Below are 25,243 nucleotides of genomic sequence, written 5' to 3'. Positions count from 1 at the left end.
TATATGCAGTAACAAGTTATGGGGAGAAATGAGACACTACTTATTTTTCAGAGTAGGAAGTCCTATGAGTGATATTCAAGTGACCTCTATCCTTAAGAGTAAAAATCCCCTGAGGAACTAAGGAAATGGGGACTAAACGGCCTCATGACCCTGTTGTATGGTGGCCCCAATTCCAGGGCCGAGCATGCCTCAGTGAGTTCACTGCAGCCGACGTGTGAAATGTCAAAAAAAAAAAAAGGGGGGAGCCCCTCAAGGATTCCTCCAAGACTACACGAACAGCTCACCAGAGCTGCTCCTTCAGTAGGGCTTTCTACTAATTGGTGCTGAGATTTTTCTGAGAAAATTAATTTTGAAAATTGTGGTTGTGGAAAAATATAGTTGCCATGTAATATATAGACAGACCTCACTAATCCCTAGACTTTAAAAAATTGTCACATAACGCTGCCTTATACAGGTTTTAAGTTATCCAGTTCATGTTGCTTGGTTCATTTCATTTGCCATTTTTCTACCACCCACATTACCATACATTTATATTTACTTTCAAGTACCTTCAAAGTTCTCACCTAGCCTCCCAATACTGTCAGAAATGGAAAGGTGCTATAAGGAAATAGGCTACCTAGTCTTAATTAAGTTTGCAGTAGGGATCTATTTCTGGAATCCAGGTTTCTAGAATCCTGATCCAGGCCTTTTCTTCCAAATAGTTTAGGTGGGGTCTTATTCACACAGCCTAAATTGGTGCTGGTTCTTAGTGAATGGTTATATCTGAAGTAACTTCAGGGAAAGAATATGAACGTGAGCATGGGCTGAATGCTTGTTTCATAGATAGGCTGCTTTACCTGAGGTGGTTGAAGTTTTTACCAGATTTATGCTCAGAAGATACTTTCCCACAGCCTGTTTACACCTTGTGATTCAATAAACATTTGGTTTTAATTTTCTTGAGAACTTTATTCAGCAAAGAATCCCCCCAAAATGATTTAAACAGAACTATATATGTTCTCTACGGGTACATGTATATGCATACATAAGGACAGTATCTTAGCAATTTAAAGTATTTCCTGAGCTTCCTCTCCCCTTTACTTGTATTTTAACTAAAGTTTACAGAGAAATAGCTGGAGCAGTTTCAAAAACCTGTCTCCAATAACACCAGCAATTGAGGCTAGGAGGTAGTATTCTCTTCTTACTTCAAGGCTTTTTAATATAATTATGCTTATTTTTGCCTTTGCCTCCTGACTCAACTGCAGTCTGAGCCCCCAGTCTTTGAGCTTACTACTCAAAAACTTCCTTTAACCATAGTCACCTGAGAAGGTGAGTCAGAAGTTTACAGAATCATCACTTCCAATGACCAAACTCTGGCTGTTTCCCAGCCTCAAAAATGACACAGCCTAGCAGTACTGTGCATTATGACTGGCAGAGGGGACTGAGCCTGGCGCTGAACAGCCCGGAACAGCAGTATTCAAACACTGGAGGAAGCGGGAGAAATAGGAGTTGGAGTAGGGGGAATGTGTCTGTTTCCCTCTGCCCCACTCTTTTTGGTAGTCCAGTGGAAGGAGAAAACGAATTTGGTCCACAGCAAGCCAGACTGTGTACGCAATAAAGGACTTCATGGATCTCTCTTTATCACAGACTCCTTTCTCCAGGCACCAAATCCTGCCAAAGACACAAACACACAAAGACACAAAAAGCTTGAAAGGGCTCAATCTGACAGCAAGTTAAGCTATAGGAAAGCAGCTTCAGAGAAGTATATTAAGACAGGGCACAGGGAAGAGGGAATCAAGCAAGGCCCCTGTTGTCACCCTCATTACTTTCCTGTTGCTACAGATAGATGATGGCTCCACTCACACAGCAAAGCAGATGGCTGAGCCAGCTGAAGTCCAAACTTCAGAGCAAGTAGTCGTCTTCAAGGTTATCATCACCAGACATAGAGGCAGCTTCTATGGAGTAGTGAGGAGGAGAAAGTCAGACACTGCCCTGTTCTAGCAAGGCACTGCTAGTGAGGCTCAGGAGAAAAATGGGCCTCTTGGTGGCTCAATGACGTGACTGAAAACCAAGCTTTAACCTCCCTAGTTTAGAAAGACTAATTGAGAGGCCAGGCGAGGTGGCTCATGCCTATAATCCTAGCACTCTGGGAGGCCGAGGTGGGAGGATAGCTCAAGGTCAGGAGTTCGAGACCAGCCTGAGCAAGAGCGAGACCCCCATCTCTACTAAAAATAGAAAGAAATTAGCTGGACAACTAAAAATATATAGAAAAAATTAGCCGGGCGTGTAGTCCCAGCTACTTGGGAGGCTGAGGCAGTAGGATTGCTTGAGCCCAGGAGTCTGAGGTTGCTATGAGCTAGGCTGACACCACGGTACTCTAGCCCGGGCAACAGAGTGAGACTACCTTTAAAAAAAAAAACAAAAAAAAAAAAAACACAGAGTGATTGAGAAAAGGTAACCTCCAAAGATGCTCTAGGGAGGAAATGCTGTTTGTACCTGATAAGCTGAGGCAGGACAGGGTATGTGTTGTCTCTCCAGGGCTCTTTTTGGTCTCAGTGAGCATGATGCCGAGAGAGGCATCTGTTTCAGTGGCCTGAGGGTATGAAAACAGGAGAGAAAGTAAGAACATGTTGGCTGTTGGGAAAGGAAAGGCCATCCTGTCATCCTGCTCAGGGCATCTGGTTAAGGCAGTTGAGTTTGGCTGCTAAGGGGGATATACAATGCCTCCTTGGATCAACTGGAGCAGCTCAGAGTCTTTAGGAAAGCTAACAAAATGTCATGACTAGGAGCCCTCATTGTCTCTCCAGGCACTATACTTGTCTGGAAAAAGCACCCTAAATGACAGTGATGGCTCACTCACCACACCCTTCAACATGTCTGGGACGGCTCCGTTTTCTTCCACGTCTTCAGGAAGCTCAATTGCGTATCCTTTACGAACTAATTCTAGCCCAATATCAAGTTTCTGGGAAGAAAAATGAAGAGGGAATGATGTTCTCTCTGTAAGGATGGGCAAATCTGAGGAAACAAGGCAGAAGAGCTAGAATTGACACTTCAAAAACATTCCTTCAGTGGGATGGTGAGCAGGATCTCACAAAGTTGTAGTAGTATCAGATAAGGGTTTTGGGGAAGTAAAGGTTCCTATAAATATACCGAAGTTATAGTGAGCAAGGAGTGACTCCAATCTTACCTTCCCATTGCTAGTATCATATAAGTAGATCTTTGGCCAAGTAGAGATCCCAGTCTGGACATAGCTAGAGATCTTGGCCACAAGGGGCTTCCAGTCAGCACAGTGAGTGAGTCTTTCAAATTCATCCAAAGCTTCCTCTTCCCACTGTTCACCTGGCAAAAGATTGTGTGAAGGTAACTCAAAAGGGGTCAGTGCTGACAGGGGTGGGGATTATACCTTGGAGGGAAGTGGGAACTATCCCTCTCTACTCAGGAAGGCAACTGTGTGTTCTCTGGTGGGGCTGGGTCCAACAGGTAAATTTCTGGCTGCTGCTCTCTAGTGATGGTTAGGAAAAGTCCCCAGAATTTAAAAAGTCTGGGAATGTGAGAATTCCTCCCATGTGTGGTGTGAAAGTTATTCTATTCAGAGGCAAAGTCAATAGGGGTGTGGCCAATTTACCTGAGGGGGCAATCCGGGCCAGACTACACTCTATTGCTTGAAATGGAAGGCTTAGGAAGTCACTCCTAAAGTGAAAGAAACTGAAATTAGAATCCTAGGGCCAAAGGTGCCTTCTTATACTGCTTACTTTTAGGCAGAACCAACTAACCCAGCTCTCTGTAAACAGGTTCTCTTCCAAATCCCCTGGCGATGAATGCCAACAGCTCACCACTCTGTGGCCAGAACTGAGTCAATAGTTGGGATTCCAGCTGACTCCACCCTGGCCTCTGCACTGACCTGAGAGCCCTGAGGTCCTTCAGTGGGCAATCTCCATTATCTCCAAAGTCAACAAAATAGAGGTCAAAGTTCCCATTTTCCAAGGTGCCAAGGACCTGGGCTCGATACCAGGAACCATTTGTAAGTAAAGGTGCTGCTACGATGTCTCCTATATGCACAGTCAAGTCTTCAGGCTACAGGTGGGGATGTCAGGAGAAGACAGAGTTACAAGGTGGTAGGCCAGTAAACACGGAATAGCAAGAGGAAGAAAGAACAGTTGTCCCAAGGAAGACTATATTACAATGAAAAAGATATGTCCCTTTTTCATCAAACCCCAGCCCTGTCTCTATGCAACTCACCAGGCTATTTTCATAGTGCTGGGTCATTTCATTGACAAGCTTATCCAATTGCAGGCTGCGGGAACCAATGATCTGGATCCAGAAGTGGTTAGGGTGTTCAGAAGCAGAGACGTAGACTTCTAGGTACTCATCAGCATGGAAACTAAAGTCAGGACTAGGGACTGAACACAGGGATAAGGATGGTGGCTATATCAGAACCATCTCTGGTTGGACTGGGGAAACTGCATCAGGAGAGTGAGAGGTACGAATACCAAATGGCTGTTACCATTTTAAAAATGGCTGAAGGGACAACTGGATGAATCGTACCAGAACCTCCTAAAGAAAAATACTAAGCTATCTGCTGTACCTTTCCATGTAACTTAGTAACTGTTTACATTCTTAGTCATGTGTCATGTATTCAAATCAGTCACCAATTATAATGAAGGTAGGCCCTCCATATGCTAGCTGCAGCATGGATTAGTAAAAAGCAACCTTCACATGGACAGCACAGATATGGGGCTATTCCAGATCCCATTCTCCCACTGACTCATCATGTGACCCTGGACAAGTCCGTGAGCCTCTTGGGGCCCTGGTCCTCTCTGCCCGTGCCAGTACCTATGTATAGGAGAGAAAGCTTAAATAGTGATGATTTTCAGAAACAGTAATGAGACAGCCAAAAAAAATCTGAGAATTTTACTTGTTTATAAAGTAGGTCTGGAGAAAGAATATCACGTAAATTCCATTATTTGATGGAATTTACTACTCACAGACTAGTTCCTGTGTCAGCGTATTTCTCTCATTTTCCTTTATCATCAGCTGGTTTATATTCAGGAAAATATTATATTAGTATTAATCCAAGTAACATATTACCAGATAGACTTATAGATGTAGTTATGAAAACAGAAATGATTTTTTTATTGCTTCTTATTTTGGGTTATCTAAACCAGTATTTTTATATTCCATATTGTTAGCAGCTTCCGTCTTTGTTACATACTTTCAAACACGGACATCTCTGGAATGGCCTGGGCTCCAGACTTTTGAATGCTGTCATCATTAGGTTTCTCCCAGGAACCTTCTTTTGGCCCTACAACAGCCCCGTCACCACCTCCTTTGTGGGGAGTAACTGCCAGGGGTGTGGCCTGCTCCACACTAGAACTGGTGTTTTTCCATAAAGCTGGCTCTCCAGCTCCATCTGGCTCTGTCACTTCCTCTCTTCTCACACTGATTGGCTGCTTGCGTGGGACTCTGGTTTCTGCAGAATGTGCAATTCTCTTCCGAAGTTCTTCATCTTCTGAAACTTTTTCCAGTATCAAATGCTGTGGAAAATAAGAGAAAGGATGATATTATGACCCTGGGTGGAATAAAGGGCTCTTCTCATTTTTAGGTAAGATTTAAGTCTATCAGCTACTTGCCTTGGCGGCTGCAACTTCCTTCTGTGTTCCTGAGATTTTTATAAGTCTTGATAGTAGTAATGTCCCCTCTGATTCCTTGTCACAGGTAATTTTGGCTCCAGAAGCCTTACAGATAGAACGAATCGTCTCACCGCCTCTCCCTACATTGAACAATACATAAAAACCTGTCCTTTCCTCTTGGTCAACCTTAACTACTAGAGAAATCACTAGTTTGTGTATATTAGAAGGGAGTCAGTTCTCATTTCCAAATTGGACAAAATGTAAGATGCTGAACAGAAAGCAGGAAGCTACCGAAATCATTACTGTGGGAAGAATATTGGATTCTTTATGTTATCCATTTTATTTTTTATTATTATTATTTTTTATTTTTTTATTTTTTTTGAGACAGAGTCTCACTTTGTTGCCCAGGCTAGAGTGAGTGCCGTGGCATCAGCCTAGCTCACAGCAACCTCAAACTCCTGGGCTCAAGCGATCCTCCTGCCTCAGCCTCCCGAGTAGCTGGGACTACAGGCATGCGCCACTATGCCCAGCTAACTTTTCTATATACATATTTTTAGTTGTCCATATAATTTCTTTCTATTTTTAGTAGAGACGGGGTCTCGCTGTTGCTCAGGCTGGTCTCGAACCGCTGACCTTGAGCGATCCACCTGCCTCGGCCTCCCAGAGTGCTAGGATTATATGTTATCCATTTTAAACTGTACACTTAGGCTAGGTTAACTTAGTGTCATTTTCATGTTTTTGATCGCTCAGCAAGGCTATACTTTATATTCCCAGCTTATAAGAAGGTATGCTACAGGGTGTGTCAGAACACTGGACCAAGGACAGGACATTTCTCTGCCTCTGACAGCAGCACTAAGGAATGATCTAGGGGAAAGCATACTAGGTACTCTCTAGAGCACGATGTTGAAAGATTTTGGATAACATGAGCATCCCTAGCTTCCTTTTAAAAATCTATTATAAGGTAAATACATTAAACAGAACCCAGAACCCTCTGGAACCTATTTGTAAGGTTCAGATCATATGACTTCTTGAGGTAATGGGTTTTATCACCAATTCTGCAAAAAAAAAAATACAATAAATAAAAAAGTAAAGCTCTTGTCTCAATGTCCCTGTCTTTTTTTTTTTTTTTTTCCCTCAGCAAGGTGAAAGGGGAATAGGCCAGGAAAACACCCTCAGGAAGTTGTGAAAGAAAGGCAAAGGTAAAGAATACAGGAAACAGCAGAGGAAGCCATCCAGTGATACCTATGATTCTGCCCACAGATCTCTGGGGAACCGAGAGCTGCTCAGACACTGGGGTGTTCTCTGTCAGGATCTGATGAATTGCTGCTTTGGCCTTGCACACCTGAACAGGAAAACCACTGATAAGCAGTACTCGCTCATCGCCTACATCCTCTGTGTCCACATCAATTCGAGCACCTGTCTGTTTCCGCAGCTGCAGAGAAAAGGACATACGTGGCAGTATGTTCTGGAAGACCTCCTATTTGGGCCCAGCTAAGGACACTCTGAAGCAAACCCTGGAGGTATAAAGAGTTGGCCAAAGACATTAGCAAAATCTGGGTTGCTATAATCAGTCCTCAATTACTTGTACTTAGGGAAAGAGATTAATAACAAAGGTAACCCCAAATAGCAGCTAATTCAAAACCATTTCTTTGTGTTTAGAATGTTTTTCTCCCCTAATTTTATTTAGACTGGAGAATCAAATATTTTGTTTTCTTGACATTTCAACAATGGAAGATGGTAAGAACAGGCAGCAATATTTACTGTCAAGTTAGTGAGTTCATTAGCTCCATAGAAAAGAATAGTTCAAGCTATTTCATGCTGACAATCATCCATTCAAAAACCCCTATTTCAAGCTAAGTCATTCATTCTCTAGGGAGTACTCCTCTGTATAAAGAAAACAGCATAGTTACCTCAGAAGTTCCTGTACTTTTTCTTTTTACAATATACATAGCATGGGTGTGTTTTGTGATATGGGGTCAGAGGAAGGAAACAAAAGATCAATAAATAGACTCAATCCCTGGGAAAGCTGATTGCCTGCTCATACACTCACCTGTTTAATATTGGCTCCTTGCCGGCCAATGATGAGCTTCACAGCCTCCTGGGGAACTCGCATCTCTATCTCGATGTCATCCTCCCCAACAAACGTCAGCCGCTCTTCTGCACAGATCATGGCTCATCAGATCAGACTCGGATAACACCAAACAAGCTACTACCAGCCCTCCCTCAGATCTGGCTGTCAAAGAGACACTGATCCAAAATATAAACTGAGGATCTCAACCAGCATAACAAGGAGAAACAGCATGTGGATGGGAATTAGAAGGTTCCCAAAAACTAGAGATGGGAATTTTCTCTGGGATACTGTTTCAGATGCTAAAATGGGAAAAGTAGACTCTGCAAACAAGAGGTGCTGGGTTTTGGGCAAACAACTACTTCTCCCAAGACATGACTACTGAAGAGAAATGAAGGCCAAAAGTTGTCCAAGGCATTCACTGGACTCAGAACCTCTCCTGACTCGTGTGTACATAAGTCATCTCTCTAGGTCCTATTCTGTAGGTACAGCCTTCGAGGAAACGGACTTCTCCTAACAATTAATTAGAAGGAACATATATATAAGAGTATAGAAATAAAAAAAAAACCATTGCTGCATTAATGTTGAAGGAGCAGATGAATGGAATTATAAAATGAGTTCATTTCATAGACTAGCTTCATAGTAAGAACACGGGAAAGAAGAAACCAAATAGTTTCAGTTAAAGATTCCTCACAGAAAGCCAAATGCACCCCAACAATACCCGGTCTGGTAAGGAAAGAGTTTTCATCTCAATTTAACAAGGCAGGAACATTGAACATTTTCACACGTACAGCCATACCTCTGCTTTCCCTATACCTTCGGTATAGGATATAGGCAACTGTTGCACTGGCTGGGATCCCGAGGCCCAGGGCTATTTTCTGAATAGTGGACAGGCTTGTCCAAGAAGTCCGTTCAGTGGACATTTTCTGCTGTATGCCGACTTACATTCTGAAACAAGCAAACCAGGGAAAAGAAAGCTTTCATCCAACACTTGTATGACTAGCAGAGAAGCATGGGAACACATTATTATATTATTGAAAAGAATACTGCTGCCTACCCTCCCCATTTCAAAAGCTTCAGCAATTCCAAAATCTATTTCAGATAAAAGGCCTCAGGATATTTTTTTAAAAGTTAGCTAAGGCACACATATACCTACAACTAAATAGAAGCATACTTCATTTTTCCCCCCAAGGAGAACTATAATCAGTTTTAAATGATGAAAGAAAATATTAAACGAGTCAAATACTTAGAATGTATATACTTAGATTTCATATGAAAAAATTTAAAATTCCTTATCTAAATCCTTCTATGGGCCGGGTGTGGTGGCTCACGTCTGTAATCCTAGCACTCTGGGAGGATGAGGCAGGAGGATTGCTCGAGGTCAGGAGTTCGAGACCAGCCTGAGCAAGAGCGAGATCCCGTCTCTACTAAAAAAACAGAAAGAAATGATCTGGACAGTTAAAAATATATATAGGAAAAAATTAGCCAGGCATACTGGCACATGCCTATAGTCCCAGCTACTTGGGAGGCTGAGGCAGAAAGATTGCTTAAGCCCAGGAGTTTGAGGTTGCTGTGAGCTTGATGCCACGACACTCTAGTCCGGGCAACAGAGCGAGACTCTGTCTCAAAAAACAAAAAACACAAACCTAAATCCTTCTATGCCTTCATGCCTTTCCAGAAGCTGTTGTCTGCAAGGAATGCCACTCCATGCCTAGAGAAGGCCTTGCTACTTATCTTTCTTGAAAGTACAATCTTCATTTACTGTTTCTCCTTTTACTTTCTATTTACTCTTCAACCAACAGTGAAATAGGGTTCTGCCCTGCTCCTTCACCAAAACCATAACTTCCCAGATAATCAACCTAGAGGGCATGCATGAAACCTCATCTCACCTTACCTCTCTGCAGCAATAGGAAGGCAACCACTCTTCCATAAAACTTTCCTTGGTTTCTGTGCCCTCTTTCTCTTGGTTTCTCCTATTTCCCTGGAGGGTGCTTCTGAATTTTGGGCTTGTCTTCCTGTGCCCTCTATCCATTGTTATTGCCACTCTGCTCTCTTTGGGCAATTTCATCCACACCTGCAGCTTCAATTACTACCTATGTCAATGACTCCAACACCATAGCACCTGGCCTGATTCAAAAGTTCATCAAGTCTCATTTAGACCACTGCAATGGCCTTACAGGCTTTCTTGCTATTAATCTCTGACACTGTATCTTCATTTTGCTGCCCACCAAATCTTAACATGTTCCTCACTATATTTCCTTATTCCACACAGTTTCTCACCCTCCCAATTATTTCTGACCTCTTCTCACACCTCTAGTGCCTCCTCCAACCCCTCTCAACTGATGTCCATGCATCCTATTTCACTGAGAAAGTAGAACATTAACAGAAAATTTCCATTAGCTTCCACATATTTACCCACCTACCTCCACCTGTGCCTAAATATTTGCTCCTCTCTCCTGTGACCACAGATGAACTGTCTCTGCTTCTAGCACCGATGTCTTTCATAAAAGTGTTGTGCCACCAGTTCTCTTTCCTTTCCCTGTGTTGTTAATGTTTTCCTCTCTACTGGATCTTTCCATCAGCAGACAAACATCCTCCCTTAAGAAAAACCTTTCTCTATTCTACTTACTCCATCAGCTATTTCCCATTTCTTTCTGTCCTTTTACAGGAAAACTCAAGAGAGTCTCGATATTTCTGTCCTGAATTCCTTTTCTTGAATCCACTCTGTCTGCTTTCCTCAGGGTCACCAAGGACTTTGCATTGCTAAACCTGAAGATCAATTCTCAGTTCTCATCTTACCAGACCTCGCCACAGTATCTGGCACAGCTGGTGATTCCCTTTTCTCTGAAAACACTTTCTTCCCTTGGCTTCCCCTACAGCACACCCACCCTCCTGGTTTTCCTCCTTCCTCTTTGGCTGTGCCATCAGTCTTAGTTACAGGTTCTTTTCATTTTTCTAACCTCCTAAACCCTGTAGTACCCCAGGGATCTGCCCTTTGATCTCTTTTCTGTTCCACTTTACTTCCTTGGTGATTTCATCAAGTATCATTCACAGCCTGGCTTATTATTTTTTTTTTTGGACAGAGTCTTGCTGTGTTGCCTGGGCTAGAGTGCCATGGCATCAGCCTAGCTCACAGCAACTTCAAACTCCTGGGTTCAAGCGATCCTCCTGCTTCAGCCTCCCGAGTAGCTGGGACTACAGGCACGTGCCACCATGCCCTGCTAATTTTTCTATTTTTAGTAGAGATGAAGGTCTTACTCTTGCTCAGGCTGGTCTCAAACTCCTGACCTCAAGTGATCCTTCTGCCTCAGCCCCCGAGAGTGCTGGGATTATAGGCGTGAGCCACCTCTCCTGGCTCCACAGCCTAGCTTTAAATCCCACCTATATGCTGATAACTTCCAAATTAATAGATCCACTTAGGACCTTTGTCCTGAATTCCAGGTTTGTATATCCAACTGCTTACATGGCATCTCCATTTGATGTCTAATAGACATCGCAAACAGGTACAACACTAAGCTCCTGGATCCACCCTCTTCCTGTCACCTTTGCCATCTCAGTAAATGGCAACTCCATTCTTCTATATAGTTCTTTAGTCATCCTCTCTCTCAAACTGTACATCCAGCCTATCAGCAAATCTTATTCAAATTACCTTCAAATTATCCAGAATCTGACCACTTTTTACCTCTGTATTGCTATGACCCTGCTCTAAAACACCATTATCTTTTGCCTAGATTGTTGCAATTGCTTAATTTTGTCTCTGCATTTGCCATTGTCCAGTTTATTCTCAACACAATAGCTGAAGTCAAATGACATTACTTACCTGCTCAAAACCTTCCAGTAGCTTTCCATAACACTATGATTAAAAGTCAAAATTATAATAATCTACAAGGCTTCATCTTGATTGTCTCCACATTAGAATATAAACTCCACAAAGGCAAAAATTTACTTTCCTTCCTCAGTGCTTAGCATACAGTAGCCACTTGTGACTACTAGTAAAAGGGTTATCTGATATTCTTCTGAGTCTGCCCGCAAGAAAAAATAGATATTTTCAATAATAATCTGTTCAATGAATGCCTTACTCCTTCAGTGGCTCTCTGTTGCGTAAATGAGAACTCCTTAATTGCATGAAAGGTTCTTTATAATCTGATCTCTGCCTATCATCTTCATAGCCTCATGTTCTTACCCCACCTCTACCCGGGGAATAGGATATGTGCTTTCTTATGTATCCTTGCTCTGACACATTTCACTTGTGTCTTCCTACTTAGTCCATCTCATGTACCTGGCAAAATTCTGTTTCTTCAAGTCTCATCTTTAATACCACCTTCTCTTCTGAGGCCTCTGAGAGTTCCCCTAGCTCATTTAGAGTGAGCGTCTCCTTAGATCACATGGCTCTGTGAATGATGCCTCCATGACCACACTTGTTCACACTATATGTAATTGTTGATCCTGTTAATTGTTATGCCTGTGTCCTTTAGACTGCTGGGATTGAGTTTAATATAGGCTGTTTATTTTCATTTATGAGGTTTATTCCCCCAAGTCACTAGGTAAAAATCAGGTGTTTTTTTTTTTTTTGTTTTGTTTTGTTTTGAGACAGGGTCTTGCTCTGTTGCCCAACCTGGAGTGCAGTGGCCTCATCACACCTCACTGCAACCTCAAATTCCTGGGCTCAAGTGTTCCTCTCACCTCAGCCTCCTGAGTAGCTAGGACTACAGGCATGAGCCACCATGCCTGGCTAATTTTTCTATTTTTTTGGTAGAGACTGGGTCTCGCTCTTGCTCAGGCTGGTTTCGAACTCCTGGCCTCAAGTGATCCTCCCACCTAGGCTTCCCAAAGTGCTAGGATTACAGGTGTGAGCTACCCCTCCTGGCCAGCTTCTCTTTTTAGACAGGCTGCAAATAAAACCTTTCACCACTCTGAATGTTTGGGTGGTAGCATGTAAACACCTTTGTATATACCAAAGGAAAGGAAACAAGTTTGGTTTTATAAATATTTTTTTGCTTAAATAATTCTTTAATACATAACCCCAAATTGCTACTTTCCTACATTAATAGATGATTTATTCCAGACGTCTAGATTCTTTTAATCTTTTGGTTACTTCATATATTTTCTCATATGGTCTCTAAAGCACAAAGCTTGTCTTCATTATTAATGTCCCTCAGTTAAGTAGTGCTAGCTGTTATGTGCTGAGCATGCTGGAGATGGAAGGAAAAATAAAAATTCCTGCTCTGAGATACAGTCTAGTAGGAAGGATAAATATCAAAACTAATTACATGGCAATGCAAAGAGAATGCAGTTGGCCCTCCTTATTTGCAGATTAAGGGGAAAAAAACCAACAATAAAAAGTAACAATATAATACAAATTAAAAAATGCAGCTATTTACATAGCATTTACATTGTATAAGTAAACTAGAGATGATTTACAATATATGTACATAGGTTATATGCAAATACTATGCCATTTTATACAAGGGACTTGAGCATCCTTGGATTTTGGTATCTGCAGGGGTCCTGGAACCAATCCCCTACAGATACCGAGACGAGAGACAACTATATAAATTCTTGGTCAATGCAACAGTTGAGGGGAGCCAAAACTTAAAAGGTTTATTTCCTAGATGGTTCATAATTGAAAACAATCTCATTAAAGTACAACTCACTTTTCTTCTGCATTCAAACCAATAAATATTGAGCATCCAATATGCTTGGCCCTGGGAACATAATACTCAAGATGGACTTGGCTACCTTCATGGAGCTTCCTGCCTGGCATGGAAGATCTTGAAAGACAGGAGTCTTTAGGTATTAAAGGCTTTGAGAAGCTCAAAGAAATCTAGCCCTGTGAACAAGAGCAATAAACTTGATCTGCACTTTCATGCTGTCTGCTTTTAACACCACCTTTCTAGCTATAATTCATGCTTCTAGGGCACAGATAGAATTTCAGAACGAGAAAGAACCACAGAACTTATTTGATTCTATTAATAATGTTGCAACTTGGGAAACTGAGGCTCAGGGATACCAAAGGATTTCCCTAAGGTCACACAGCTAATTAGTCATTTCTACATAACACAGTGTGCAAAGGAAATAAGTCTGTTTTGAAGGCCAGTCATGATCACAACTTTTTACACAGGCCCAAAGGACTAACAGCATTTTTTTCTTCCAGCTCTGAGATAATTAAGTTCAAAGTAAAAGGATACCTGATAGTCTTCTGGCTCTGCCAGCAAACCCTCTCAATCCTGACCCCCTCCACTAGGTTGGGTTTCATTGCTATGGGCTTCTGTAGTATACCAAACATCCCTTCATAACACATGCCATGCTTCTAACTCTTAACAGCTGTGTTTATAGCAAGATGAATTGAAGGCAGCATGGTGGGTGCAGGGAGACCAAACAGATTAGTCCAGGTGTCAATGATGGAGATGGAGAGAAGTAGATGGACTATATAGAGTTTTAATAAGTAGAATACATAAGACCTAGCAATTGATTTATGACGTGGTAGAGGGTAGAACCAGGTTTCTGGTTTGAGTACCTGGTAGATGGTGGTGTTTGAGATAGACAATGTTGATTTGGTGGGTTGAGAGAGTGTGTCATAGGAAGATGAAGGTCCATGACAATGATAAATTTGTTGGGCAACTGCCATTTGAACCAAAAGCTAAATTTCACTAGCTCCTATTCAGATATTACAAATGAATTTGTGCTGGGTTATCAGCTGATGTCTCAAAGAATATCTACTTGATTAACCAAGTATAGTTTTGTTTATAATTTGCATATCTTTTCAGTTATAAGTTTCTCTTAACAAATTAAATAAAAGTGGGAAATATGATGGAAATGGTGATAACTGTATAGTACTGAATGCTAGCTCTGCTTGATTTTATTACTTAAAATTGAAAGGGAAGGAGGAAGACACTGTAACTTGAGACCACAGTTTCTAGGGGAAGCTAAGAAGAGGAGACATCTGCGGGTCATTTGAATGAGAAATGTGGCTAGATAATGGTTTTCAGTAAAAGTAAACTTTGAAGTTTCCTGACATTTGTATTAAACAGTTGTCAACAGCTTTCTGATAGGCAAAACCAAGGCATGCATTTATATTATCATTTTAAAAAACATTCAGGAGTCAAATCACATTCTGAGCTCTGAGCTCCACGTGGGCAAGGTTATCTCCTTCCATTATCTCCTAATAACCAGAACCTAGAAGTACCCAAAACATGGTAACATGCTTGTTAAGTTGAAGCTGCTCATTCAGTTTTTTCATCCTTGGTAGGTTTATTTTAAAGCCATTAGTGAAAAAGAGCCTCAACCCATTTCTCCCAAGCTAAGGATTTAAAAATAAGGCTTTGAAATGAGGGTCTCCAGCCAATCCCCACGACGATACCTGCATTAAGGAATAAAAAAACCCCCAATGTATTATTCTGACTTCTCTAAATAGCCATCTCTAATGGGAAAAAGCTGGAGAAAATTAAAAACAAAGTGATAAACTGATGGCGGTTTGCAGTCTCAAGAAGACCCTGTCAAAGAGTTCAAATTGACTCGGAGAAAACATAAACCCTCTCGCTCCGGGACACTGCGGCCTAACCCTAGGCAGGAGCGTTTCCCTTGGAAAGGGTTAACTAGTTCGGAGGGTAAAGCTACGCCAGTACCGCCTCACAGCCCCGGGCTCTGACGCCCGCCCTGGGCCCCACACCCTCATCTGGACCCAGGGCGCGTCGGACGCCTCCTTTCCCCTCAACCCCGCATTTCCCTCTCCCAGTTGCCACGGCTGCCCACGGCCCGGCCACCCCCAACCTTGAGTTCGATTACCACTCCTCTGGAGTCAGTCGTCGCGCGCTCCGCCTCGCACCTCACCTCAGCGGCCGCCACCTCTTACCACTCACACCACCACTCCCAGCGTGGCGGGCGGTGCTTCAGCCTCCACCACCCCGCCCCGACAGCCCGCCCACACCAATCAACACCCCCGCTTGCAGTCCGACCAATCGCCTTCCCCTGCCACAACCAATCCTGCTGCGAGCTGCTCCTGAGCGACATAGCTGCTGCTAGCTAATGCCCAATTACCCGGATGGAATCCTAGGCCACTCCACCCTGTCAGCCAATAAGGGCCAGAGAAGCAGATGTTGCTTATTGAGATTGCACCTGCTGAGAATTAAACAGCCAATTAGAAGCTTTACGGAGTCCTCTCAGCCCACCTCTAGGCCAACTACCGAGGAGGCTTTGGTCTCCTAAGCCTTAGGGGAAAATCAGCGCGCCCGAGGTTCGGACCGAGGAGTGAGGGGGTTGAATCACTCATGGGTGTCATAGTTCGCATACTGGTGTCTTTGTACAAAGCCAGTGCCACTCCACAACCCAGTGACCGTTGGGAAAGCAGCCTCATAATGGGCGACGCTCCATCACTGTTTCTCTTGCGATCTTTTGCATCCATCGGTCCCCCATATAGCGACGGGCTCAGAAGACATGGGACACTTTTTTTTTTTTTTTTGAAAACATGAAATAGACTTCGTAGATGGAGAGGTCAAGGGGAAGGCATTGCACCGCAGAGAGCGAAGACCCACTCTTCTGTTCCTCTGCTGAGGCATGAAAACATGGTGTGGACTGAAACAGCAGCGGGAGCGCTGGAGATGAGACCCGAGTTCCGACTGCAGGGGTAAGGGAGCTGCGGGCAGTGGAGGCGCCAGGGGCCCGCCCCTCCCTGGGGATTGAGGGAAACAGGTCGAGGCCGCAGGGGCCGTTTCTGTTCGGGCTAGCGGTTTGCTTTGGAAAATTGAATTCCAGCCGCGGGACCGTTAAGAACGGTTGGGTCCTGCTACCGCCTCTGAGCCGCGGGACCTCACGAGCCCAGCTCTGCGCCCTACCCGATCCACCCTATTCCCCGCCCTCGCCCTGGGGGCAAGGAGTTGCCACTAGCTAATATCACAATGCCTGGCACGTGAGGAACACTCAAACGTTTGTTGAATGAACGAAAGATTGCATCTTTGGTCAATTAGGGAGATGTCTTTGGGCCTCAGTTTTTCGTTTTCTATTAATTTAAAAATGTGTTTTGAATAAGTAATACATGCACATTCTACAAATTCAAAAGAAACAAAGTGATTACAGTGAATAATCTTCAATGCAGCTAGTGTTATCACTTTCTTGTGAATTTTTTCACAAGTTAACGTATATATGTAAAAATGACCCAGTTGTTAACATACATACTATTTTGCAACTGTCTTTTATATAGTCTAGGAATCTTTCCATAGCTGCACCTATCTGCCTCATAGTGATACTTTCACAGGATGGCTGAGGGATATCTTAAGATACATTGAATTAGTTCTTTAACATTATATCGATATACAGTCATACTTCATTTCACTCTTGTATATCTGCATGATAAATATTTAGGAATGCAAATACTAGGTCAAAGAAGTGTGTGCACTGTTTTTTTCATTTGGATAGATACAATTTTTCAAATTCTCTTCCTTCCACAAAGATTGTTCTAATTTTCATTCCACCAGCAATCTTTGAAAAGAGTTTTGGTAACTGCCTCCCACAGAAGTTGTACCCAATTTTCTCTCCCATCAGTAATGTGTGAAAAGGACCTGTTTGTGGCCGGGGGTGGTGGCTCACACCTGTAATCCTACTACTCTGGGAGGCGGAGGCGGGAGGATCGCTTGAGCTCTCTGGAGTTGCAGACCAGCCTGAGCAAGAGCGAGACCCCGTCTCTACTAAAAAAAAATAGAAAGAAATTATCTGGACAATTAAAAATATATAGAAAAAATTAGCCGGGCATGTTGCTGCATGCCTGTAGTCCCAGCTACTCTGGAGGCTGAGGCAGGAGGATCGCTTGAGCCCAGGAGTTGGAGGTTGCTGTGAGGTAGGCTGACACCAGAGCACTCTACTCAGGGCAATGGAGTGAGCTGTTTGATAGCCCACTTACACAATGTGTTATCAAATTTCTCAATTTTTGACAATCTGATAGTGCAAATGATATCTCTTTGCAATTTAGATTTTTCACTTTTCTTATAAGTAAAGTTGAACATCTTTTAATGTGTTAAAGTGGAAAATTTTTTGCAAATCTGTTTATATACTTTGTTCATATTTTTGTTGCTTATTTTCTTAATATTTGCTCTTTGTATATAAGTTAAAAATATTTTTCTCTTTTCCCAGTTTGTTCTATATCTTTTTACTTTGTTTATGGTGATTCTTTGCAAATTTCAATTTTTATGTAGTTGAATTTATGAACATTTTCTTTGATAACTTTTGGGTTTCATATCATATTTAGAAAAGTCTCCCACTACTTAAAATTAGTTTTAAAACTCCTATGCTTTCTTCAAATACTTTTGTAGAGTCTTTTTGTACATGTGTTTGATTCATCTGGAATTTTAGAGTAAGGGTGTGAAATAGAGATCCAACTTGTTTGTTTGAGATAGGGTCTTGCTCTGTCGCCTGAACTAGAGTGCAGTGGTGTCATAACTCATTGCAAACTAAAGCTACTGGGCTCAAATGATCCTCCTGCCTCAGTCTCCCAAGTAGCTGAGATTACAGGTGTGCTCCACCATGCCCAGCTAATTTCTCTACTTTTTGTAGAGTCTCACTCTTGCTCAAGCTGGTATGGAAGTCCTGGCCTCAAGAGATCCTCCCTAAGTGCTAGGATTATAGGCGTGAGCCACTGCACCCAGTCTTTGTTTTGTTTTATCCAACACTTCTTATTGAATAACCTGTATTTTCTCCATTGTTTTTGTTTGTTATATCCACATTGTTTTGTTTTCTTTATGATACCCAAATTGCCATATGTATCTGAGTCTATTTCTAGATTTTTTCATTGTGTCCTATTTGTTCTATTTATGTTCTAGTACCATATTGTTTTTTACATTGCTGTACATGTGTTTTTACCACAATTTAAAAAATTACCATATACATGCAGAAAAATGCACAAATAAGTATATCTCTTTGAGTTTTCAAAAATGGAATACATTAGTGTAACCAGCAGCAGATCAAGAAACATTACCAGTGCCCCAGAAGCCGCCCTGTGTCCCCTCAGTCACTACTCCCCTCAAGGATAGCCACTCTTCTGACTTCTACCTAATGCTATAAACTAGTTTTGCCTGTGTTTGTTTTTTTTTGTATAAAGGGAATCACAGAGTATGTACTCTTTTGTGTCTGGCTTCTTTCAAATTATTTCTGTGAGATTTAGCCATGTTGCTGTGTATGTATAGTTTTAGTCCATTCCTTCTCATTACTGTGTAGTATTGTGAGACTATACCATGATTTACTTTTCTATTCTATTGTTAATGTTATTTTGATTGGAATCATATATTTTTAAATTATGTAAAGGAGAATTGTATTTATGATAAAGAATCTTCATTGATGTCCCCTCAGTAGCATTTTTAAGTTTTCATCATGTAGAATTTATACATTTCTTGTTAAGTTTATTCCTAGGTATTTGAGTGCCTTGATTGCTACAGTTATTTTTACTTTTAAAAAGGTAAAAGAAAAAAAACTGAATAAAATACAAAAAAAAAAGAAAAAGAAAAAGAAAAAGGTAAAAGATGGCCAGGTGCTGTGGCTCACACCTGTAATCTAGCACTTTGGGGTGCTAAAGAGGGAGGACCACTTGAGGCCAGCCTGGGCAATAGTGAGACCTTGTTGCTATGAAAAATAAAAAATATTAACCAGGCTTCTTGGGAGGCTGGGCTGGGAGGATCACTTGAGCCCACGAGTTGGAGGCTGCAGTGAGCTATGATGACACTGCACTCTAGCCCCAATCAGAGCATGACCCTGTCTCAAAAAAAAAAAAAAAAAAAAAGTAAAAGAATAGTTCAAATCCAAGGAAGAATATCCAACGTTGCTATAAAAAGCACAGACCTACTTCTTCACGGGCCTGTCATCTTCCCATTGGCTTTCAGCATGGGCAAAAAAAGAGGACATGTAAGTCCAAAAAGAAGAGTTAAAAATTAAATAACAGGAGGAATTTCTTAATCAGAGCAGTGAAAATCCAGGTGGAAGTGTAAGTCCAAAAAGAAGAGTTAAAAATTAAATAACAGGAGGAATTTCTTAATCAGAGCAGTGAAAATCCAGGTGGAAGTGTAAGTCCAAAAAGAAGGGTTAAAAATTAAAAATTAACAGGAGGAATTTCTTAATCAGAGTAGTGAAAAATCCAGGTGAAATCACTTCTGGAAATTTTTAAAAAGAAGGTTGACTTCTAACTGGCTGGGTAGGGAAGTTGGGGAGTAGAAGGAATAACTTTAGGTGAGCTGATTCCAAATTCACTCCCAAGTCACTGTGCATTTGGGATTTCTCATCTCATTTTCCCTCTAAGAGTTCAAATCAGGATTGAAAGATTGAGTTGTGGTATGCTGGGATTGACTGAAATGTAATTTCTTTATTCTCATCTCCAGTTTCTAAGAGTCTAGTTTCTTTCCTGAAGGGTGTTCTGAACAGGCTGTAGGAGGTAGTAGGTGAAATGAGTTAACATAAGGTCTGGGTTGCCAGAGAGTTCAGAGTTCGGTGGGCAAGTGTTTCCATTCAATAAGCTGAAGCAGGAAAGTAGACTTTAGCTAGAGGTCTGGGCGGTGAGGGGTTCTCCAACACAGGTAACCTGGCTCCAGAGTCTTGACTGTGCACAGAGTTCCCTTCCTGCACAACAGGTGGATGATCCATTCAAACAATATTCAGCAATCTGAGTCTCTGAAAAACAGCACTGATTTCTCCTTTTCCCATTGTAGGATTCACTGCTTCCTCCCCCATTAATCAAGCCCTCTTCACCAAAAGGAAGACTGAGAGCCTGAGCCTTATTATCATAATTTATGCTGGTGCTACTCATTCAGTCTTTAGGTCAGATTGATGAATTGTGGCAGGTGTCCCAGGAGAGAGATTCTCCTAACCTGTCCGGTACTACCACTCACCTCTGTTTTCCTACTTAATCCCCTTACAAAGCAGTTAGGAGGAACAGGACTCAAGAGTCCCTGGTCTCATACTCTCCAGCCTGAGTCACCACCATACTTCTCAGAGAAAGAGTCCCACCCAAAGTCTCCTGCTTCTCCCAGAGAGATGGGCACTGGTGGGAGAAGGGGACTGGGGAGGAGAGAATGCTAGAGGCAAGAGCATGTTTTCCTACAGGACCCCTCATACCACCTGCTCTTACTTGTGCTGACGTCTGCTTCACACTGTAGGCTTTTGTCAACGGAAAAAAGCCAAACTCTGTAAAATAATTTTAAAGAGGTTTATTCTGAGCCAAATTTGAGGACCGTGACCCGGAGCCACGCCCAAGAGGCCTTAGGCAAGTTGACTGGGGTGTGGCTAGGTTACAGTTTGGTTTTATACATTTTTAGGGAGACAGGGGTTTCAGGTAAAGTCATAAATCAATACGTGGGAGGCATACATTGAAAAGGTGGGCCATCTCGAAGTGGGGGGGATCTTACAGGTTATAGGTGGGTTTAAAGATTCTTTGGCTTGTAATTGGTTAAAGACATGAAGCTTTTGTCTAAAGGCTTGGAATATTTTAACGTAGTTGCTGTTTATCAGAGATAAGCCACCCCAGGACATAGATTTGTTGTGTAAATTGAGGGCCTGTAGGTTTGTCTTGCATACCCTTAGGCTTGTTAATGGGTTACAAAGGATGTCCCCAAGAAGGGAGGGGGGCATGGTGAGGCATGTCTGACCTCCCTCCCCCTGGCAGGCAATTTAGTTTTAGGATATTCCTTTGGCCAAGAGGGGGTCCATTCAGTCAGCCGGTGGGGGGGTGAGCCTTAAAATTTTATTTTAGTTCACACTTTCTAGCCTTTTCTCCTTACCTCTAATGCCACCCCTCAACCTGGGGCTTCTCAGGGTAGAGGATTTCAACCTGCATTCCATGGAGTCTGTGATGGCTTGAGAATGACTGGATAATGTGTAAAGACTTTTGTTCATAGATTGCACCAGGTATGCTCAGGGGGTTGTGACTCAAAAAAACTAAGGATCATTGCCTTGCAAGGCTCTCAGGAAATCAGGGATCCAGCACAGCCAAGAAGATGGAGCCAGAAATTGAAGAAAGAATGTGGCCGGGCGAGGTGGCTCACGCCTGTAATCCTAGCACTTGAGAGGCCGAGGCGGGTGGATCGTTTGAGCTCAGGAGTTCGAAACCAGCCTGAACAAGAGCAAGACCCCATCTCTACTAAAAATAGAAAGAAATTATATGGACAACTAAAAAATTTATAGAAAAAATTAGCTGGGCATGGTGGCACATGCCTGTGGTCCCAGCTACTCGGGAGGCTGAGGCAATAGGATTGCTTGAAACCAGGAATTTGAGGTTGCTGTGAGCTTGACGACATGGCACTCTAGCCCAGGCAACAGAGGGAGACTCGGTCTCAAAAAATAAATAAATAAATAAATAAAAAGAAAGAATGTAACAGGAACCAAAATTCAAAGTGTTGAAACAGTGCCACAGTATCTTTGGGTCCATATTCTCTCAGCTTAGGTGAGACCATGTCTGAAATGGAAGAGAGGAGGGGTGGGAGGAGGGGTGGGAGGAGGGCAGGATGGGATGACCTCAGCAAGGTTCTATCGGGCAGGGGTAGGCAAGAGGTGGGCAGAGTCAAAGATTTCAAATCTGAAATGGCTCATGGATTGTTCTGCCATATTGGAAATTCCTGAGCAGCCTTTCTCTGTAACATAAGAGCTTGCTGAGGTTAGAACCTAGAAAGGAACCAGGAAGTGTGAAGCCTCCATTTTGTTTTTATTTATTTATTTTTACCCTAATATCAAGAATCAGTCCAATGAAGCCTCCATTTTTAATTTTGAGAGGCTCCTTTGCTGGAAGCCAGGTATTTCACTTCAGTCTATCTGATCCCTGGAATTTCTGTTCCTTTCTACTGTTTCCTGAGGCAGAGTCAGTAAAAACATTGAGAGAGGGGCTGAGAAGAAAGAGTAAAAACAAACAAAAAATTCCAACTTCCTGAATCCAGTATATTAGAGGTATCGAAGAAAGGTGAGCATCAGCATCTGACCCCAGTGCCCCCTGAAAGTTCAGAGTGGGTGGGGTCATGTCCTGCAGCTGAAAGGCCCTGGGAGAGGAAGTTATAAAAGTGTATCAGTGAGTGTGACAGTATGGTGTAAAGTGTATGAGTTCTGAGTCAGCTCTGAGTTCAAATGCAGTTCCCTGGCCGGGCGCAGTGGCTCACACCTGTAATCCTAGCACTCTGGGAGGCCGAGGTGGGAGGATCACTCGAGGTCAGGAGTTTGAGACCAGCCTGAGCAAGAGTGAGACCCCGTCTCTACTAAAAATAGAAAGAAATAATTTGGACAGCTAAATATATATATATAGAAAAAAGTTACCCGGGCATGGTGGCACATGCCTGTAGTCCCAGCTACTCGGGAGGCTGAGGCAGTAGGATCGCTTAAGCCCAGGAGTTTGAGGTTGCTGTGAGCTAGGCTGATGCCAACGCACTCTAGCCTGGACAACAGAGTGAGACTCTGTCTCAAAAACAAACAACCAACCAACCAAAACCAAATGCAGTTCCCTTACTAACCTAGCTGTGTTCTCAAGCAACTTAATCTGTCTGACTTTTAGTTCCATCAGATAAAATGCCTGCCTACCGTATAGCGTTGGTGTGAGGATTAAATAAGAAAACATATAAAGCCACTGACATAAATGTTATTTTCTTCTCTCTGTACTACTGTCCCATAACATCCCCGCACATGCACGTGGCCACAAAACTCACGCACACACACCACCCGCTCATGCCCCAATTACATTTGCACACTCTTGGGTACACACACACTCCAGCCTGTACAGCCACAACTGAGCTGAGGGCAGCCTCCTCAGGTGAGACACAGGACTGTCTTGCTAATGACTGGACGAGCTATGGAAGTGCCCAACACAGTAGCCGCTTTACAGTAACGGGCTCACCTCTCGAAGGTATTCTGGAAAAGCTCTGAAAGGAGTGCAAGGGTGGTAGTGGGGGGTAACTCCACAGGCATTTCCCTGAGAATAAATGTGTTTGGGGGGGATACTTTGTCCACTGCTGCTAAGGAGACCCGAGTCTATGCTGCGGGTCATCGTATGATGGAGCTTAGCTTTTCAGTGCGGTAGTCGTTGGCCACGTGGCTATTGGACACTGGTAAAGGTAGATAGTGAATTCAGGAATGGAATTTTAAATTTATTTAATTTTAATTCATTGAAAATTTAAAACATAGAATGATTTAGTTATTGGAAATGTTTTATGTTTGCAACAACTTGGATGTGTGAATCTTTTTCAACAGTGAATTTTGTGATATCTAAATTAAGATATTTCCGGTGAAAATTTAGTGACTGAATTGAGATGTGCTATAAATGTAAAATATACACTGGATTTTAAAGACTGAGTATGAAAATATAGTGTTAATATCTCACTACTGATTTTTACATTGATAACATGTTGAAATGATAATAACTTGGGTATATTGAGTTAAATAAAATATAGTATTAAAATTAATTGTATCTGTTTCATTTTGATTTTTTAATGTGGCTACTTGAAAGTTTGAAACTACATATATGACTTGAATTCTATTTCTACTGGGCAGGGCTGCTTTGGATTACTTTGGGCGGCAGCATCTCCCAGCCCGTCATCGGTTCCTAACTGTGTCAGGGGCTCCCCAGAGAAGATTTCTCTGAACAGCATTGCTACTTCTGCCCGTATGTGCATTGCAGAGAGGGCAACTAGGGTGAGAAGCTCCAGCACCCAACTCCCAAGTCCCAACCTAATAAGCTGCTGGTGGAAGATTATGGAGAGGAGAGGGAGGGCTGTGCCCCAGGAACCCTTTCTGGAACATTATAAACTGGCGTGGGGAGGTTGCCGAGATGCTAATTAAGTTGTGTGTGCATGGGGGATGGGGAGGTTGGAGGCTCAGGGATACCCATTTCTCAAGAATTTCTATATCTCCAGCCTCACTCTCCAAACTGCTGGGTTCTCACATTCACCTCTGGCCCCACCCCCACATTCCTGTCTCTGCCCCACTAAAGAGCTTGTCTGACTGTGATCCAGCTTTGCCTTCTCCATGGTGCTGGCTCCTGTCGCCTATCAGGGACAGTTTGAGCTGGGAATCTTCTAATGAGTGGCGTCTCCTCACAAGGACAAACGGCAGCAGCAGGAATCAGCTGGAGAGCTCATGATGCTTGCGTATGCTTTGGCGTAGGGGTGGGTGGGAGTTCAGAGATTGGAGGGAAACTAAGGACACTGGGCAGACGCTGCTGCAGAGAGAGGCTCCCCAGGGCCACATGATCTCCATTTCTCATCCCTCCTCCCTCCACGCTCCTCCCCCGTCACTCATCCCCTCCAAGATGCTGGGGCTGTTGCCCTGTCCCTTGAGCTCCTGGCATCGGCATCTCTACTTCTCTTTGGGCTCTGCTTCGCCCTCTTTTTGAAGTACACTCAGTGGTAGTCAGCAGTTCCACCTCCCACTCCACCTCCCCATCTGGGGTCTCGGTAAGTATAAGTCAGTGACCTCTATCCAGAGACAGCTTCCCGCTGGGGCTGCACTAAGCACAGAGCAAGGGGAAGCCGCAGAGGGCTGGTGGAAATGAACCAGGCAGGGAGTTACGCCCCCTGCCCTCCAGTTCTCACTGCAGCTTGCAGTGCCCTCCTCCCTGGTTCCTCCA

The 25,243-nt window shown here is 42.9% G+C and overlaps 1 protein-coding gene across 1 annotated transcript; it reads right to left on the bottom strand.

The window, feature by feature from the left end:
- Window positions 1–919: 919 nt before the first annotated feature.
- Window positions 920–15,515, bottom strand: TDRKH (tudor and KH domain containing). Its single transcript, XM_069478762.1, has 14 exons — window positions 15,460–15,515; window positions 8,474–8,622; window positions 7,657–7,763; window positions 6,849–7,038; window positions 5,607–5,746; window positions 5,189–5,510; window positions 4,216–4,376; window positions 3,878–4,050; window positions 3,602–3,666; window positions 3,164–3,315; window positions 2,837–2,938; window positions 2,473–2,569; window positions 1,840–1,931; window positions 920–1,647 (listed from the first exon to the last, which is right to left on the bottom strand). The coding sequence occupies exons 2-13, from the start codon at window positions 8,595–8,597 to the stop codon at window positions 1,879–1,881; spliced, it is 1,686 nt and encodes a 561-aa protein (XP_069334863.1). The 5' UTR covers window positions 8,598–8,622; window positions 15,460–15,515; the 3' UTR covers window positions 920–1,647; window positions 1,840–1,878.
- Window positions 15,516–25,243: the final 9,728 nt, after the last annotated feature.

Source organism: Eulemur rufifrons, chromosome 8, assembly GCF_041146395.1.
Source record: "Eulemur rufifrons isolate Redbay chromosome 8, OSU_ERuf_1, whole genome shotgun sequence".
Lineage (NCBI taxonomy): Eukaryota > Metazoa > Chordata > Mammalia > Primates > Lemuridae > Eulemur > Eulemur rufifrons.
This window is presented reverse-complemented; position numbering and strand designations above follow the sequence as displayed.

Excerpts from the sequence above, each read along its gene's own strand:
- TDRKH (XM_069478762.1), bottom strand. The coding sequence starts at position 8,597 with ATGTCCACTGAACGGACTTCTTGGACAAGCCTGTCCACTATTCAGAAA. Across the intron at positions 4,377-5,188 it reads AGAGATGTCCGTGTTTGAAA|TCCCTAGTCCTGACTTTAGT; the intron begins GTATGTAACAAA and ends CCCTGTGTTCAG. Across the intron at positions 3,316-3,601 it reads GGCCCGGATTGCCCCCTCAG|GTGAACAGTGGGAAGAGGAA; the intron begins GTAAATTGGCCA and ends ATCTTTTGCCAG.